General features: G+C 47.2%; 1 protein-coding gene across 8 annotated transcripts in view; it reads right to left on the bottom strand.

Moving 5' to 3' along the window:
* ERI3 (ERI1 exoribonuclease family member 3) overlaps positions 1 to 19,651 on the bottom strand; it is a 146,612-nt gene that overhangs the window by 52,632 nt on the left and 74,329 nt on the right. For all 8 annotated transcript variants that reach the window (XM_062191149.1, XM_062191144.1, XM_062191146.1 and 5 more), the window contains one exon: positions 16,757 to 16,829. In XM_062191149.1, the coding sequence (XP_062047133.1) occupies positions 16,757 to 16,829 (73 nt within the window). The remainder of the gene's footprint in view (positions 1 to 16,756; positions 16,830 to 19,651) is intronic.

The following is a 19,651-nucleotide window of genomic DNA, read 5'->3' on the forward strand; positions in this document are numbered from 1 at the left end:
TTCCACACTGAAGTACCAGGTTCAATTCCTGGCTCCAGCTTCCTGCCATCACATATCCTTGGAGGACACAGGTGATGGTTCAAGTAACTGGGTTCCTGTTACCCATGTGGGAGACCTGGATAGTGTACCTGGCTCCCGGCTTTGCCCTGGCCCAGCCTCAGTCATTGTGGGCATTTGGGGAGTGAGCCAGCAAATGGGAGCTTTCTCTTTCTGTCTCGCTCTGCCTCTCAAATAATTAAAAAAGGGGGAGGGGGGCTGGCACTGTGGCGCAGCGGGTTACCGCCCTGGCCTGAAGCACTGGCATCCCATATGGGTGCTGGTTCAAGACCTGGCTGCTTCTCTTTCAATCCAGCTCTCTGCTATGGCCTGGGAAAGCAGTAGAAGATGGCCCAAGGCCTTGGGCCCCTGCACCAGTGTGGGAGACTTGGAAGAAGCTCCTGGTTCCTGGCTTTGGATTGGTGCAGCTCCAGCCTTTGTGGCCAACTGGGGAGTGAACCAACGCATGGAAGACCTCTCTCTCTCTCTGCCTCTCCTCCCTCCCTCCCTCTCTGCCTCTTCTCTCTCTGTGTAACTCTTCCAAATAAATAAATAAATCTTTAAAATAAAAAAAAAGGCAGCTGAGGCTGACTCCACTCTAGGCCCTGCACTCGTCTGTTCTCGCTCCCGCTCTCACTCTGCTTTTCCTCTAGCAAAAGGCATACACTGTGGTTTAAGAAAACGGAAAACTTCTGTCTGCGTTTCTCCAGCCTAGCCAGCTGTATCACTGCCTGAGGCCTTCACACCGCTCCCTCTGCTGGATGCCCTTCCTATCCTGTCTCCGGAAAACTTGCTTACCTTTCAGCTCCAGTGTCTCCTCACTGATACCTTTGTTGACTTTCTTTCCCACACCCCAAGTCAAAATGACTCTTTCCTCCTTGACATTGGAGGCAACAGAGCACGAGCTTCAGAGTCTACTGCCCAGATTCAAACACCTACCCCACCCTTCTTTGTCAAAGGGATGTAACTGCTCTGTGCCTCAGTTTCTTCATCTGTACAATGGCTAACAAGAGTACCTGTCTCACAGAGTCTTTTGAAGATTGAGTTAATCCATACATAGAATAGCATTTACACCAGCACCTTTTTTTTTGACAGGCAGAGTTACACAGTGAGAGAGAGAGAAACAGAGAGAAAGGTCTTCCTTTTTCCGTTGGTTCACCCCCCAAGTGGCTGCTATGGTCGGCGCACTGCGGCCGGCACGCTGCGCCGATCCAAAGCCAGGAGCCAGGTGCTTCCTCCTGGTCTCCCATGCGGGTGCAGGGCCCAAGCACTTGGGCCATCCTCCACTGCACTCTCATAGCACCTGTTTTTATTACTGTGTTGTTATTATGTCTACAATTGAATGAGGAAACCAAAGTTCAGAGAAGGTAAGTAACTTGTCCAAAGTCATAACACAGGTAAATGATAGAGCTGGGAATTGATTTATGGTGACTGCAACTCTGCACTCACTGCACGGTCAGGCATGCTGATGGCAGCTGGAGTCAAGGGCATGAGATGATTGACCCCATCCCATGGCATGAGCTAAGGGCAAGCTGGTCAAGGACAGCATTAACTCATCCTCTCCTGGACTCTGCTGCAGGTCGGGTGGGGAGTAGGGCTCTTTTTCCTAGCTCCTGCCAACAAAGTCCATTGTGTCTACCTTGAGCTCCTGTCTCCTTGAGCCCCTCTCTTCTCTGCAGCCTCGCCGCCCCAGTTCTCACAGTCAGTAACAGGGCATGGGAAGAGCAGAGACACAGTGCTATCATTTCATCCTCAGGTCACCTCTGGGAAATGGGTAATATCTTTCTTGCTTGACAGAGCAGGATACTTAGGCTCAAAGAAGTTAAGCAATTCTCCTAAGGCACCATAGTTGGTAAGTATAGAGCCAAGATCCTAAATCAGCCCTGTTGGACTCCAGAGCGTTAAGTGCTGCATGTCAGGTGTCAGTGGTCTTCTGTAGGTTCAGAGAAGGACCTGCTCCAGATCACACAGCTGGTTGGTAGCCACATTAGAAGTCTGAGTCAGACTTACCAGGCTCCAAAAGAGTCCTCTCTTGCAGCAGTGGTCCCTAGTCTGTGAGCCACCCCTCCCTCAGGGTCCTGTGTGTATACCCCACAGACCATTGGAAGACTCAGTCTCAGATAAGGCCATACTGTTTTCTGAGCTTTACATGGATAGTATTGTAATAATAAAGTAAAATAAATCCATCTTAAAACCAAATTCCTTTTTCACTATATACTATATATACCCCAAATACAAGTTCCAACAACTGCTAAAGGGAGAAGAGGATTTGCCTACCTCTCTAAGTCTCCGAAATCACACTTAGGTACCTTTTCCAAGGTGCTTTCCTCATCCTTGGTCACAAACTCACAAGAGAGAAGTATCTTTTGTGTGCAATAACTAGTTCCAAAGGCACAACCCTGTCCAGGCCTCCAGGTCCCAAGAATGCTAAGAACCATCGCGCCCTCCAGCAAAGAGTACTCAAGTGCAAGGCTGTGGAAGAAAGGAATCAGAGAGGAATTGGTTTTTCCTACCCTAACCTCCAACTCCTTCCCTGTCCAACTGCCCAAGATACATGGTCTGGGGAAAAGAACACATGAGCTAGCATTCAAACCCTAGCCTCGCCCTCTTCTTTAGGCAAGTTACTGCACTTCTCTAAGTCTATTTGTCTGGGAAAGCCAGCATATGAATTGGCACCTGACTCCAGAATTCACTGGTCCAGCTCTCCATTCAGTGTGGGTTCAGTTCACGACTCTGGATACCTAGCAAGTGCCAGGTCCGGTGTTTGGCACTGGAAAGACAGAGATGGATGGGATACAGACCTCAAGAAGCTCACAGCATAGTCAGAATCACAAACATGTAAGCAGACCACTACAAGAGCATGTGATACACTCAGCACCAAGTTCTGAAGCCAGGAGGTAACTATTTCTACCAGACAGAGGGGAATCTCAGAGAAGACTGCACACAAAAGAGGTTTTGAAGGATGAACAGGAGTTCTCCCAACACATTAAAAGCAGAAAGGCAATGTGACAGCATAAGCCAAGGGAAGTGAAACAGTCACACCCACCTGAAAAGCAGCAAGAAGTCTGATAAGGCTAGGATGTTACAGAAGGATGGGAGAGATGGGGATAGGGATGCTGCAATGAGCTACATCGCCCGGGGCGTCGGCATCTTGTTCAAGAGAAAGGATGGGACACAGCCTTCAATACCTACCTTCTTGGCTACGGTGCTCCTCCTGTCAAAACAAGCACCCTGCAATTGCACCCTTTCCTGTGCCTTTGATTTAAGAGTTCCTCTCCTGGCCCTGACAGTAAGGCATTTCTGTCCCACAGATTATAACTCACTCTGGGCTATTATTCAGCTCCCCAGCCCTGGCCCTGCTGCAGTTAGTCCAAACATAATATCCTTCATGCATATATTATCTGTCTCCCTATTATCTGGAATCATTTCGGAATTAAATTTCAGTCCTGCAATATTGGCTTCAGGAGCGGCGCGCTTTATGGGCTAGTCAAAGGTTAGAATACCAATCAAAATAACAGTGCCGATGCAGCGAGACATTTTAATATTCCAAAACCCGGTAATTGTAAAAGGACATAATATTTTTTCCCTGATTACCCCAAAGGCAACACATGTTAACAAGGCGAGGGAAGGAGTGAAAGAAATTTCAGAGTTCAGACAGCTGTAAGACATATTTAAAGGAAAAGCCCAGGCTGGGCACTACACCATGGGGGCAGGGAGGCGAGAAGAGAGGAGACATTCCCTCTAGCTCTAGCAGCCCGGGGCTGGAGATGAAGCGCTGTCCCCTCCTCCAGCCCTAGACCAGACCCTAAGAGCTTATTCCCAGAGGCAGAGGGTGGCATGGAAGGAAGAATAACTCGGGATCTGGAATCTTTTCTTTTTTAAAGATTTATTTATTTGGACGTCAGAGTTACAGAAAGAGTGAGAGAGACAGAGAGAGATAGAGAGAGAGGTCATTCACCCACTGGTTCACCCTCCAAGTAGCCACAACAGCCAGGCCGAAGCCAGGAGCCAGGAGCTTCTTCTGGGTCTCCCACATGGGTGGCAGGGGTTCAAGTACTTGGACCATCTTCTGTTGCTTTCCCAGGCCATAAGCAGAGAGCTAGATCGGAAGTGGGGTAGCCGGGACACAAACTGGTACCCATATGCAGTGCCGGGATCATAGGTGGCAGTCTTACCTGCTATACCACAATGCTGGTCCTGGGGTCTGGAATTATTTATTTATTTGAAAGACAGAAATAGAGAAAAGGAGAGAAGTCTTCCATCCTCTGGTTCACTACCCAAATGGCTGCAATAGCCAGGGCTGGGCCAGGCTAAAGCCAGGAGCCAGGAGCTTCTTTTGAGTCTCCCATGTGGGTGACATGGGCCCAAGTACTTGGGCCATCTTCCATTGCTTTCCCAGGCACATTGGCAGGGAGCTGGATCAGAAGTGGAGCAGCCAGGACTCAAACCAGCGTTAATATGGGATGCTGGCACTGCAGACGGAGGCTTAACCTTCTACGCCTCAGCGTTGGCCCTGAGATCTGGACTCTTGAGGCCTAGGTTCTTGAGCTCACAGTCTGGTAGCCTCGTGCCCCTCAGACGCCCCACTCAGGGTTCTGGCAGCATGCACTTTGGGCTGCTCTCCCACTCATCCTTTCCTGACACCAGGTCTAGGTGTGTATCCCCACGACTCCCTCACCTATACCTTGTGCTCTGTGGCCCAAACTGCATACGTTTCCTCCCAAAGACTGGGAGAGGTCCTGACCTACCTGGCCCCCAGAGCTGGCTCCCAGCAGGACAGTAGCTCATGTCTGCCCTCTGCCCTGTGGACAATGCTTCCCACTCCGGATGAAGCTGATGACATGGACAGCAGTCCCAGTTCCAGTTCTGACCACTGAGTGGCCCAGAAATTTCCACCCTTAGAGCAAACTCATTTCTTTTCCTAAAAACAAAAACACCTTTCAGGGCCCCTAAATAGTCCTGCCTCCCTTGGTTTTCCAAAGCAGCTTTGGAATAGCCCCAGTGGAGGGACTCTGTGGCCAGCATCACACAGCCACCATTCTACAGGCTTCTCACTTCTGTCAGGTTGCCAGGCACCTGAGCAGTTTTACCCTCATGGCTCAACAAAGGGACCTGGCAGGCAGGGTTCTGGATCCTCTCCCTCCTGGTGGTTTTCTAGCTTGCTTGCTGACACTGCCAATCCACATGGCCCCCAACGAAGAACTTCACTAAAGGCAAGAATTTATTCCTCTACAAGCCCTTAATTTATTACTGCACTGACTGGGACCCTGAGTGCTCCAAGGTTAGGAAAGGTCCTGCTCAATGGAAGACACCAACCCTCTCTTCTGCAGTTTTTCCTGCTGTCCTCTCCCAGGGGAGGTGGGGGAGACAGAATGCCTCTCAGAGGGACTCTCTGCTTCTCTTTACTTTCTCTGTAAGAGTCAATCCTAATTCCATCATCTCAGAGCACCCAGAAACTGAAGCAGTACACAGAGTGCGGATGGTGGAGGGAATGTGGTGCAGTAATTTTCACCCCTTGGTGCAACTGGGTCTGCTAAATTCCAGGTGGCCTGCATCCCATCAACTGAGAAGCACGACTGGCTGAGCCCTCTCAGGACTGACTCAGAATGCTGCTAAGACTGCCTGCCCAGGCATCAAAGGGCGCTACTGACAATTGGTCAGAGTGTATGCACACACTGCAATGGCTGAATTGTGTATGTCTGTAGGCATGTTTGTAGATGTATTTATATATATATATGTGTGTGTGTGTGTGTCCACAAATATGCAGTGAGTAAATATACCCTATGTGTATGTGTAGAACCACATACTCCCATCTTTATGGAGATCTTATCCAACCTGTTTCTAAGATTAATATTTTCAGTATATTTGAAAGGAAGATACAGACAGACAGATGGAGAAAGATCTTCCACTTGCTGTTTTACTCCCAAAATGCTTGCAACAGCCACGAGGTTGAGCCAGGCCAAAGCCAAGGAGCCAGGGACTCAAGTACTTGCTCATCATCTGCTGTCTACCAGGGTGCATATTACCAAGAAGCTGGAATTGGAAATGGAGCTCCAAAATGGAATGTGGGCATCCTAAGTGATATCTTTACCACTGTACCAAATGCCCACTCCCCTTTCTGTTTCTTGATTCTTCGTTTACAACAACATTCTTTTCACCCAACTTCAGCTACTCCTTTCCATGTTGCATCTTGGGACCTGCTAATGCCGAGAACTGTCCCATCTCTGAAATCACTAATTCAGACATCCTGCTCTCAAACCATAATCTCTAATCCTCCCATCTGCCTACTCAACTATACCCAGAACGCCTGTTTGTCATCTTACTGGGACCCATCTACTTTCCCCCTATCTATCACATCTCCTGCCATGTTCTGTTCCCTCACCCTCCTGCTCAGATCACATTACCCATTTTGCCAACTGTTGACTTAACAATATCTTCAACTCCCTTGTTCCTTTTATTACTGCTTCTTGAGGAAAACCTCAATGTCTACTTTTTCCATGTCCTCAGCCAGGCAGCTCAGCTGCTCCACTAAAGAGAAGTCATGCAACTGAACAGAGTGTCTCCACTATTATCATCAACTTCAGCAGGACCCTCAGCACTGCCAGAGGTCCTACTGGGCTCCCAAGTCAGCTTACACATTTACCATCTACTAGAACTGTAGCTATCCTCTTGCATTTTCCACAAACCTTTCCAGCCCTCCCGTTAGTTACAAGCCAAGGACTCATTTTCTGTTTCACAGAGAAAAATAAAGGCATTGGCTGGGGACTACGTGGGCTTGCCAGCACAAAATCCACAGGCCTGCACACATCTACCTGCAGCGATCGTTGTCCCCACCCCTCCTGTTACAATAGAAGAGAGCCAACACTGAGAATCTGGGTTCTCTGTCCCATCTCTTCACCTTCTCCCTTACTGACTCCCCTCTCTACCTTTTTCCTTTCCTCCTCTGATAACAGAGCCCACAAACACACATGTATGTTTTCTACCTTAAAAACAAAAACTTGCATCAACCTCCACCAACCCCTACCACAGCTCTTAACCTTTCTTTCCCCTTCAAAGCCAACTTTCTGAAAAAAATTTAAAAAGCTACAATTTCTCTATCGCCTCATTTTTTGTTTATTCCCCAATCCACTCTAATTTGGCTCCTGTCCTTATCATGCCAGCAAAGTTTTCACCACTGTCACTTGTTGCTAAAGTCAGCACATGTATTTCAGTCTTTACATTAAGTGTCTCAAGCTGACCACTGCTCTTCAGAAAACAAGTTCTTTCCTCAGTGCCTCTGAAAACACACTCTCATGGGCTCTTCTATAATTCTTTTATTCATCTCTTTAGCGTGAAGAGCAGGGAAAAACTAAGTTCTAGCTCTACCATGTACATCAAGCAAGCTTCACTATTTCTCAATCTTATTTATTTTCATTTTATTTGAAAGGCAGAGAAGCAGAGAGACAGGCGACTGATCTTCTATTCATAGGTTCACCCCCCCAAATGCCTGCAAAAGCTGGTGCTGGTCCAGGGTGAAACCAGGAACTGGAACTGAATCCAGGTTTCCCATATGGATGGCATGGATCAAAATATTTGAGTCATCACCACTGCCTCCAAAGGTATACATTAGAAGCAGAGCCCAGACTCAAACCTAAGTGCTCTAATGTGGGATGCAAGAGTCCCAAGTGGCATCTTTTTTCTTTTTTGGACAGGCAGAGTTAGTGAGAGAGAGAGAGTGTTAGTGAGAGACACAGAGAAAGGTCCTCCTTCCATTGGTTCACCCCCCCAAATGGCCACTATGGCCGGTGCACTGCACTGATCCGAAGCCAGGAGCCAGGTGCTTCCTCCTGGGCTCCCATGGGATGCAGGGCCCAAGCACTTGGGCCATCCTCCACTGCCTTCCTGGGCCACAGAAGAGAGCTGGTCTGGAAGAGGAGCAACTGGGACAGAACCCGGCGCCCCAACCAAGACTAGAACCTGGGGTACCAGCGCCACAGGCAGAGGATTAGCCAAGTGAGTCGTGGTGCCGGCCCCAAGTGGCATCTTAACTGCTGCACCAAATGTCTGTCCCCTCTCAATCTTAAAATGTGAAAACAGCAACTACTAAACAAGGTTGTTGTAAGGATTAGATAATGTAGTTATATAAGTACAGTGTCTAAAACAAATAGATGTAATGGGAGCCAGTATTATATTTAAAATTTTTCAAGTGGCCATATTAAAAAGTAAAATGAGGCTGGCGCCATGGCTCAATAGGCTAATCCTCTGCCTTGCGGCACTGGCACACTGGGTTCTAGACCCGGTCGGGGTGCCAGATTCTGTCCCAGTTGCCCCTCTTCCGGGCTAGCTCTCTGCTGTGGCCCAGGAGTGCAGGGGAGGATGGCCTAAGTGCTTGGGCTCTGCACCCCATGGGAGACCAGGATAAACACCTGGCTCTTGGCTTCGGATCAGTGCAGTGCGCCAGCCGCAGTGCGCCAGCCGCGGCGGCCATTGGAGGGTGAACCAACGGCAAAAGGAAGAGCTTCCTGTCTCTCTCTCACTGTCCACTCTGCCTGTCAAAAAAAAAAAAAAAAAAAGTAAAATGAAATAGATGAAATTATTTTAAAATATCTAAATATTAATTTCAACATTTGTAACCAACACAAAAAATTATAGATGGTTTGCATGTTTTCATACCAAGTCTTTGAAATCTTCCGTGTAACTTATATTTACAGCACATTTCAATTAGGATGCTAAATCTTCTTGTGGAGAAGGGAGCGGGGTTGGGGGGCGGTAGGTGTCTGGCCTACTGATTAACATTGTGGCATCCTATATCGAGGGCCTGGATTTGTTCCTAGCTCCAGCTCCTGACTCCAGCTTCTTGCAAATGTATCCTTTTGGAGGAGGAAAGTGATAGTTCAAGTAAGTGGATTCCTGCCACCCACATGGAGACCCAGGTTGAATTTCTAGCTCTGGCTTTGACAGGGCCTAGCCCCAGCCATTACAGGCATTCAGAGTGGGAGTGGGGGTTGAACCAGTGTGCTCTGTTTCTCTCTGCCTTGGAAATAACTTCAAATCATCAGAAATAGCCTGAATTTCGATTTTTACACAATTATCAGTTTAAAATGTAGATTTACTAGGGCCAGTGTTGTGGTGTAGTGGGTTAGGCTGTTGCCTGTGACACTGGCATCCCATATGGGTCCTGGTTCATGTCCCAGCTGCTCCACTTCCGATCCAGAAGAGATCTATTTCTCGTTCTCTCTCTCTGTAACTCTGCCTTTCAAATAAATAAATACATCTTTAAAAATAATTTTTTGAAAAAAAATTGAAATGTGTTTAGAACAACCTGGTTGGTGAATTTACATTTTTTAAAAAAGATTTATTTATTTGAAAGGCAGAGTTACAGAGAGAGAGAGAGACAGAGAGAGTGAGATCTTCCATCCACTGGTTCACTCCCCAAATGGCTGCAAAGCTGGGGCTGGGCAAGGCAAAGCCAGGAGCCAGGAGCTTCATCTGGTCTCCCACGTGGGTCCAGGGGCCCAAGGACTTGGGCTGTCTTCTGCTGCATTCCCAGGTGCATTAGCAAGTAGTAGAATCAGTAGTGGAGTAGCTGGGACTTGAACCATCGCCTACATGAAACGCCAGTGCCACAGGCAGCAGCTTCACTACCCATGACGCCACAGTGCTGGCCTCTCAAAAAGTTTTAAATCTAAGTTTAAATTAATTAAAATCAAATTATAATTTGTTCCTCAATTATACTAACTACATTTCAGGTGATCTATTGCCACATGTGACTAGTGAAAACTAGTTCAGACAACACAGGCACAGCATACAAAATGCAATCAATAAACAAGAACTTTGTTACCAGTAAAAACTCTCCCTCCTTCTCTACTCCTAACTCTTCTTCCTCCTCTATCCCTTAAGTGTGGATTTTTCTCAGTGTTCTGTCCCAGGCTTTCTCTTCACCTTAAACACTCTTCTTTAGCAATCCCACACACTTCCATGCTTTAATTATTATTCAGACACCCATGATATCCCCAAATCTTTATTTTTTATACAGACTTCATCCCTCAGCCTCAGACCTAAATATTCAACTGTCTCCTCAATGTTTTCACAAGAATGTCTCCAAAGCTCATACTCAAAATACCCACACTGAATTCTTCTAATTCTAAAGCTTTTCCTTCTTCCATTATCTCAGTAAATTCACTCTAACTCACCCAGTTGCTTAAATAATAAAAACATTCCTCATCACCAACCTTCACAATCAATCATCATTTCTTTGTTTTTAAAATGTATTTATTGATTTATTTATTTGAAAGGAAGAGTTACAGAGAGGGAGAAGGGGAAAGGAAAAGTTACAGAGAGGGAGAAGGGGAAACAAAGAGACAGAGATCTTCCATCAGCTGGTTCACTCCCCAAATGGCCGCAAAGCTGGGGCTGGTCCAGGCTGAAGCCAGGAGCTAGCAACTTCTTCTGGGTCTCCCATGTGAGTGGCAGGAGACCATGGACTTGGGCCATCTTCTGCTGCTTTTCCCAGCCCATTAATAGGGAGCTGGATAGGAAGTGGAACAGCCAGGACTTGAACCAGAGTCCACATGGGATGCTGATGCCTCAGGCAGTGGCTCAACCTACTGTGCCACAGTGCCAGCCCCAATCATTTCTTGTCTATATACAGTCACTGTTTCTGTAACACTCATTCTGAAAAAACACATTTGTTCCAATGTGATTCAGGTATTAAGGAATAATTTAGCATAATGCAAATTTTGCATTTGTTTTTGTACAGTTTTGTCCACAGGAAACACTAGACACACATAGGAAACTACACCCAATTAAAAAGGTGAAACACACACAGGCACACACCTGAAAAATCTACCAGCCTCCTGGATCACCACAAGTGTGACAGGCCATCCAACATCCAATTGATTTCAGAAAACCTTCTTCCACCATCTGGGAATCTTCTCATGCCCATTTCTACAAGCAATCTTTGGGTCTTTTTAAAGGTTAAGTGCTATACATGTAGTAGTATTTATGTATTTCTTAATCATTTAACATGTAAAACTAGGCTGTCATTTTTATTTTCTTCATATTCCCCTCCCTTTTTTTTCACATCACTGATGAATCCTGAGTGCTATACTCCTAATCACATTTTTACTGCAGACTTTCCATAGCACGGTGATTTTTAGGACCCTATATGCTGCATTATAGCAGAACTGATTATACTATTGAACACTCTAGAATCCGACTGTTTCTTTACATTCCCACTGCTATCAGTTTAGTCAAAATAATCTGGACTACAGCAATGGTCTAATTCTGTGGTTCTCAACCAGAGATTATCCTTATCCCCTCTAACCTCCATCCAAGCTATTGGAAACTGGAGGTGGGGGGCACATTTTTGGCTGTCACCCTGATTTGAAGAGGAGCACCATTGGTATGGTATTCAATGAACAGAGACCAGAGATAGTACAAGTTCAGCAATGATTTTTCCCATACAAAAATGCGGAATGAAGCTCCGTTAAGAAAAACCAGTAACTGGTCTCCCATATCTGCACCTCTCTCTACGCACTGTAGTCAGAGACAGCTTTTTTTTTTTTTTTTGACAGGCAGAGTGGACAGTAAGAGAGAGAGAGAGAGAGAGAAAGCTCTTCCTTTTGCCATTGGTTCACCCTCCAATGGCCGCCGCGCTGCGGCCGGCGCACCGCACTGATCCGAAGGCAGGAGCCAGGTGCTTATCCTGGTCTCCCATGGGGTGCAGGGCCCAAGCACTCCACTGCCATCCTCCACTGCCTTCCCAGGCCACAGCAGAGAGCTGGCCTGGAAGAGGGGCAACCGGGACAGAATCCGGTGCCCCGACCAGGACTAGAACCCGGTGTGCCGGCGCTGCAGGCAGAGGATTAGCCTAGTGAGCCTCGGCGCCGGTCAGAGACAGCTTTTTAAAAATGCAAATCAGATGATGCCTCTCTTCTGTTTAATCCCTTTAATAGCTTCCCCTTACCCTAAAGATAAAGGTCAAAATCAAAGTGTGGTCTACAAGCTACTGCCTTCCCCCTCCAGGTTCATCTCATACGACTCTCCTCTTCCCACATTCACAATGCTTCAGGCAATCATTCACCCAACAGATATGATTAAACTTCTGTGTGCCAGATCCATTCAAAGCACTGTGGAAAGAACAGTGAACAAAAGAGGCAAAAATCCTGTCCTGGTTTCCATGAAGCTGCCAGGCTTTACCTCAGGGCCTTACCATATGCTCTTTCCTGTGCTTAGCCAATTTCTACCCATCCTTCTGGGCTCAGCTCAGACACTCCCTCAAGAAACTATCCTCTGACCCCATACCACTATGTCACGTTCCTTATTATATGACTCATTTGAATTCAATTGAAATGACTGAACATTAATCCTTTCTAGGTCTTTAAAATTATTTATTTCATTGATTTGAAAAGTAGAGAAACAAATCTCCCAGCCATGGTTCACTCTACAAATTCCTACAACAATGGGGCTGGGCCAGGCTGAAGCTGGGAGCTGGGAAGTAAACCTGGGATTCCCAATGTGGGTGGCAGGAACCCAATTGCTTAGAGCCACCACCTGCTGCCTTTTGGGGTCCATGTTAACATGAAGCTAGAATCAGAGGAAGAGCCAGGACTTGAACCTAGGTACTCTGATATGGGATGCAGGTATCACAAGTGGTATCTTAACCACCAAGCCAAATGCCCATCTCTATCTTTTTTGTTATATCCCCAGGGCTCAGCCCAATATCTGGCATAGAGAAAGCACTCAAGAATATCTACTCTTTGATGTGAAGATGTAAATGTTTATGTATGGCATGTGTCTTTATACTTTATGAATACACATGTACAAAAAATAAATACATTCATGGCTGCATATTTCCAAATATTTCTGTAGGTGAGTATAGTATGTATGTATGGATGTGTACAATTCTGAGTATACTCACTTTTGGTGTATTCATTTATACAAGTCACATGTATTAAGATGTGTGTGTGCATGTGCGTGTATTCTTCTGGCCCCTCATTGACAACCCTGATCTCCTGAAGGGAGCTGGGAGCAGGGCCCCAAGTCCTCTGTAAGCTGACAGCTCAATAAAAGTATTAGATCATTCAATGACATTCCAAATGTCAGCAAACACTGGCTTGCTCCACTCTGCTACAGGGGAAGTAAGTGTAGGCAGGAGATAGAAACCCAGCCATTGAAAAGTTGATCTCTCCTGATGCAACCCACACCACTTGAGGGGAGAAGAGGGCAGCTGATCAACATTTTTGCTTCTTCTCAGATTAGAGTCCCTAGAAAATGGGGCTGTTGAATTCAGCTCCAGCTGCTTACTCACTAGGCAGGTGTCAGGAGGCCAAGCAGACCAGGAACCTTGCTATTTTTTTTTTTATCATGGGGCAAAATTCTGGGAGTTCAGATGGAGAGAAGGCAGGAAAGGAGAAAGGACAGAATAAGATCAGAGCAGGAAACAAGGAAAAGAATAAGTCTTCTCTATCACTGGTTTTATAATTTTTGAAGTTTTTTTCAATTTATTTGAAAGAGAGACAAAGAGAGATTTCCCATCTGCTGGTTGACTCCCCAAATGCCAACAGCCAGGAATGGGCCAGGCTGAAGCAAGGAGCCCAGAACTCAATCTGGGTCTCCCACATGGGTGGCAAGGACCTATCTACTTGAACCATCACCTGCTGCCTCCCAAAGCATGGACTGGCAGGCAGATAGAATGTGGAGTAGAGCCAGGACTTGAACCCAGGCACTCAGACACAGGATGCAGGTGTCCCAAGCAACATCTTAACTGTTGAGCCAAATGTTCACCCCATCATTACTCTTTCTAAGGGAATAGGAATCTTAGTGCAGCTTGTACTAAGTCACACAGCATAAAGGTCGGAAATAAGACCATGCCCTGGGGTCGGTGCTGTGACTTTGCGGGTAAAGCTACCACCTACAGTGTTGACATCCCATATGGATGTCAGTTTGACTCCCAGTTGCTCCACTTTTGATCCATCTCTCTGCTATGGCCTGGGAAAGCAGTAGAAGACTCGGGCCTCTGCATCCACGTGGGAGACCCGGAAGAAGCTCCTGGCTCCTGGTCGGCACAACTCCAGCTGTTGCGGCCATCTGGGGAGTGAACCAGCGGATGGAAGACTTCTCTCTCTCTCTTTCTCTCTGCCTCTCTGTAACTCTGCCTTTCAAATAAATAAATAAACCTTTTTTAAAAAAAAGGCTATGCCCCTGACCTCCAGGACCTCTGAAACCTCCCTGTCTCAACTGGCAACTAGCAAGGCCTGGGCTAAAATTCACCATCGTCATCTCTCTAACTGGGTCCTTAAACATACCTGGAATATGATGTGACTGGAGGGCAGAGCCAAAGGTGTTAAAGCCCCTTATTTTGGGGGCCAGCACTGTGGCTTAGCAGGTAAAGCTGCCAACTGCAGTGCCAGCATCCCATACAGGGCACTGGTTCAAGTCCTGGCTGCCCTACTTCCGATCCAGCTCTCTGTTATGACATGGGAAAGCAGTGGAGGATGGCCCAAGTCCTTGGGCTCCTGCACCCGTGCAGGAGATCTGGAGGAGGCTTCTGGTTCCTGGCTTTGGATCGGCCCCACTCTGGCTGTTGTAGTCATTTGGGGAGTAAACCAGTGGATGGAATACCTCTCTCTTTGCCTCTGCCTTTCAAATAAATAAATAAATCTTAAATTAAAAAAAAAAAAAAGACCCCTTATTTTTCCCAGAGCTGCTCAGTTTACCTCACAGAAGAAATCACAAGGGCAACTGGCAACAAAGTCCTCAGTTTCCTCTTGAATTCTTTCTCTCCCTTTACAGCTTGGCAGTGTGGGAGAACCAAACTAAACAGGCTCAGGACAGCTTGTCTACAGCCCCGCCCTTGGGGCCTGGTAGCATCAAGGTGGCCCTGGGTGGCAATGTCACCACATGAGTTGGCTGTTTTCCTGCCTTTCTGCTAGGGAACCCAGAGGCAGGGAGCTATCCACACACCAAAAAGTCTAGTGAACTTCACAGAGGAATTGTTCATGGTCAGCGCCTGCCTCGCCTGGCCGGGCCTTCACATTGCATTTGCTAAGGCCAGCAAGCAGCCTCAGATGTGCTCTGACAGCTGGCATGCTGTCCTCCAGGAGCACAAGCCTCGCCCAGCATGCAAGGCCTCGATGGAGCTAGTTCTCCAAGGTCAGCCAGTCAGCCAGAAATCACTCGCTGGGCACACGGTCCCCAGCCCCAGTCCAGTCCCGGGTGCACAGAGAGGAACCAGACCCGGTCTCTGGGCTGCAGACACATGTCTGGAAGTAAACACACCTGGACTCAGTTTCAACCACTGTAACTAAGAGCTCAAGTGCCAAGGGGCCTCAAGGCTAGAGACTGACAGCTGAGCTTCTCGGCAGACGTGAAATCTGAGCTGAATCTTCTCTGAGAGGGAATTCACCTGAAGATGACTGGGGGACACCTCAGATACAGGGAAGTGCCAAAGGCCAAGGCCCAAAGGGAGGGCAGAGCCTCCCCACTTCAGCCAAAGATGACAAGTAGTAAGTAGGGGTTGCTCAGCTCCTGGGAGAAAAGCAGGAGAGCTGGATAGGGGTCAAAGTATAAACAAGCCAGAGTGCAAAAGACCTGAACACCAGGGAAAGAAAAGGAGCTCATAAATGCTGCCACAAAGCTCAGAACTAAGTCTGAGGTCATTCTCAGTCACACAAATATAAAGCTTCTCTCTTCTATCGTTCCTCCACATGCTCACTTAGTTCTAGACAGACAGACAGACACACACACACACGCTGCTTTCCTTGCCTAGAAAGCATCTGCTCCTCCTTATATCCACAGTTGCTTTCTTTGAATGCCCAGCTCAGCACCCAAATTTTCGCGATAAATGGGCTTGAACCTCCGATAACCTTTCTCTTCTCAGACTCCCCAGGGGCCACCACCCTGACCTCTGGGATGTCCTCCCTCTGTCTCTAAGCTGACCATCAGGTTCTCGAGGCTGCCCCAGGGCTATTGCCCTCACAGCATTACGATTTATGGGATGGGTCTCCCTCGTGGCCTGGGCCTCCTGGAGCAGGGAAGCAGGAAGTGTATTCCTACCCATCCTTCTTCTGCTTACCCAGGAAGTACAGCACAAACCACAAAATGCAGTTTTCTAAATGATTCATTGTCAGGGCTCACTATCCTAAGTACACAGGGTCCTTCCAGGTCCACAGAATTGGCGCCAACTCCTCAGGTGCCTGGTGCTGCATTCCTGCCAGTCTCCTCTCTCATGTCCCAGGGGAACCAGGCTCGAGACTACACAGCCCTTCTTCACCTGAGCAAAGCTCCACTAAGGTTAGGAATGACTTAAAGTCAGATTGAATGAATTCCTCTTCCAAACCAGAGAGACATCAGGGCCAGTCAGGAGGACCAGAAGCCACACTCATGATGACATCAAAGGAGAAAACCTCCCCAGAGGCCCAGCTCATGCCCCATCTCTTAGAGACAACACAGCTCAGCCTAAAGATTTAGCTGTGAGTGAGAGCCCTGTAAACCTGGGACTCCTCTGCAAGTCTGGGTGACAACTAAGGCAGTGTCATACTCCACCCAGAAGCCTGGTCTCCAAGCAGCTCCCTACTCCCAGTGAATTATTAGTTAAGGCAGATGAAGAAGGGATGTTGAGAAAAGAAAAGAACAAAAAGAAATGGAAAGAGAAGATGAGAAAAGAAAACAAGGGAGGGGAGCTCTGAGGCACAGGAAGACCAGAGGGAGCCCTCAGTGGGGCTGGGAGACACAGTACCTTCTTCAGATTAATCCACTGCTTGAAGTAATCCGCCACTGGCAAGCCCAAGTACTGGCACTGACCTGGGAGCCTACAAGAAAGGGAAAAGAGAACGAGTTGGGCATATTCATGTTCCACTCACGGAATCTTAAGCCAGAAGTCCAACGAAGTCTATAGGATACACAGCCAAACAGGGCTCATCCTACCCAAGAAACAGACCCTCATCTTCAGCCCCATGGACACTGGGCCCCAGGACCCAACCGTGAGGGCCTGCAGACTCCTACTGAAAATAATATCTGCAGCGACTACATGCTAAAGGCCTTTAGTGTGCTTAGTCTCTTACTTACATTCTCATATTTAATCTCCAAAGCAATGCAGGGAGGTAAGCACTGTTGTCTACATTTTACAGAGGAGAAAAGCAGATTCAGAGAGGTTACTCAAGGCCCCATGGCTAAGCAATGATAGTGCCAAGAACTCAATTCAATTCTGTCTGACTCCAAAGTCTATGTTCTTCCCAATGCATCAGTTTGTTGTGTTGTTATAGCAGAGAAGCTGAGAAACAAGGCAAGAGGGGCCAGTGCTGTAGCATAGTAGGTTAAGCCTACCACTGCAGCGCTGGCAACCCACAAGAGTGCCAATTTGTGTCTCAGCTGCTCCTCTTCCAATGCAGCTCTCTGCTAATGGCGTGAGAAAGCAGTGGAGAATGGCCCAAGTGTCTGGGCCTCTGCAAACATGAGGGAGACCAGGAAGAAGCTCCTGGCTCTCAGTTTCAGCCTGGCTCAGCTCTGGCCTTTGCAGCCATTTGGGGAGTGAATCAGTGGGTGGGAGACCTCTCTCTCTCTCTCTCTCTCTCTCTGTAACTGCCTCTCAAATAAATAAATAAATAAATAGAGAGAGAGGAAGGAAGGAAGGAAACAGATTTAGAGATAGATGGGCAGGGGTTCAGTTCCTATTTAAGCCTCTAGCTATGGACTTTTTTGAATACAGAAGAGACTATGCAGAAGGATAAGAATTTAAACCACAGGCCTATTGTTGTTCCTTTTTTTTTTTTTTTTAAATAAAGATTTACTTATTTGAAAGGCAGAGTTACAGAGAGGCAGAGAGAGACAGAGAAATCTTCTATCTGCTGGTTCACTCCCCAAATGGCTGCAACAGCCAGAGCTGGGCCGATCCAAAGCCAGGAGCCAGAAGCTTCTGCAGGGTCTCCCGTGCAGGTGCAGGAGTCCAAGGACTTGGGCCATCTTCGGCTGCTGTCCCAGGCCATAGCAGAGAGCTGGATTGGAGGCACAGCAGTCAGGGTTGCTAGCACTGCAAGCAGAGGTTTTACTCACTTATGCCATGGTGCCGCTCCCTGCCCCCACCTTTTTTTTTTTAGAATCAAATTTACCAGCTGTTTCCTCTCCCTCCTCCCACCCACCTGATGCTGTTTTACTCAAAGAAATCTATGCAACAAAGCCTGTATTTGATGCCTAATAAGGGTCAAGAACTTAGGACTCAAAAAAGAATTAACCCTTCTCATATAGAGTTCAGCTTGTGCAGAGGAATGGACAATGAAAGAAACAGTCAACAGAACAGAAAAAGTCGTTACTAGAAATACTAGGGGCCAGTGTGATGGCATAGCGAGTTAAGCTGTCACCTGCAATGCTAACATCCCATATGGGCACCAGTTTACATTCTGGATGCTCCTCCTCCGATTCAGCCCCCTGCTGATGTGCCTGAGAAAGCAGAGGAGGATGGCTCAAGTTTGGGCCCCTGCATCCACGTGGGAGACAGAAGCAGCTTCTGGCTTCTGGCTTCAGCCTGGCACAGCCCCAGTCATTGCAGCCATTTGGGGAATGAACTAGCAGATGGAAAACTGATCTCCCCACCACCCCCCGCAACCGTGTGTGTGTGTTGTGTGTGTCCTCTCTCTTTGTAACTGTGCCTTTCAAATAAATAATAAATATCTTTTTAGATTTCATCCCATGATACAAGATGGAAAGGCAAATGAAGACATGTATGAGGAAGGGACTCAGGAAAGGGGCCAAATATATCTTATTATAAGGAACCCACTCCTAGGATAACTAACCCATTTCCAAGATAACAGCATTACTCTATTCATGAAGGAAGAGCCCTCACGACCTACGCTCCTGTTAAAGGCCCCAGCTCTCAACACCATTGCACTGTTCAAGGACCCATTCAAACCACAGCACTAGTCAGGCCACAGAACAGGACTTCACTGCTTTCCCTCACTGAGCTCCACATCCCATTTGATCACCAGGTCCTCTTTTTACATCTCTTATGTCCATTTCACGATGCTCCTGTCTAGTCTTCTGTCTACTTTTTTAAGTCTGTTGTTTCTGCTTCCCCCAGAGATATGATAAATTGTAGCTCCTCAGTGACTCTGCATTATCTGAGGCTTCTTAGGGAAAAACAAACAAACAAACAAAAAAAACTTGTTATCTTTCCTGGCTATTATTTTTTTTTTTTTTAAGATTTATTTACTGGGGCCAGTGCTGCGGTGTAGTTGGTGCTGTGGCATAAGTGGGTTAAGCCACCAATTGCAGCACTGGCATCCCACACAGGTGCCAGTTTGCATCCTGGCTGCTCCACTTCCAAGCCAGCTCCTTGCTGATGCACCTGGGAAAGCAGAAGATGGCCAAGTGTTTGGGTCCCTGAACCCATGTGGGAGAACTGGAAGAAGTTCCTGGTTCCTGGCTCTGGATGGGCCTAGCTCCAGCCACTGCGGCCATTTGGGGAGTAAACCAGGAAATGGAAGAGCTCACTATTTCTGTCACTCTGCCTTTCAAATAAATAAATCTTAAAAAAAAAAAAAAAAAAAAAAAGGAGCCAACCTCCATGTTTCAGGTATTACAGTAAGGATTTAGTTATTTAGTTTTTGGGGTTTTTTTGTTTGTTTGTTTGTTTGTTTGT

This window comes from Lepus europaeus, chromosome 5, assembly GCF_033115175.1.
Source record: "Lepus europaeus isolate LE1 chromosome 5, mLepTim1.pri, whole genome shotgun sequence".
Classification (NCBI taxonomy): Eukaryota; Metazoa; Chordata; class Mammalia; order Lagomorpha; family Leporidae; genus Lepus; species Lepus europaeus.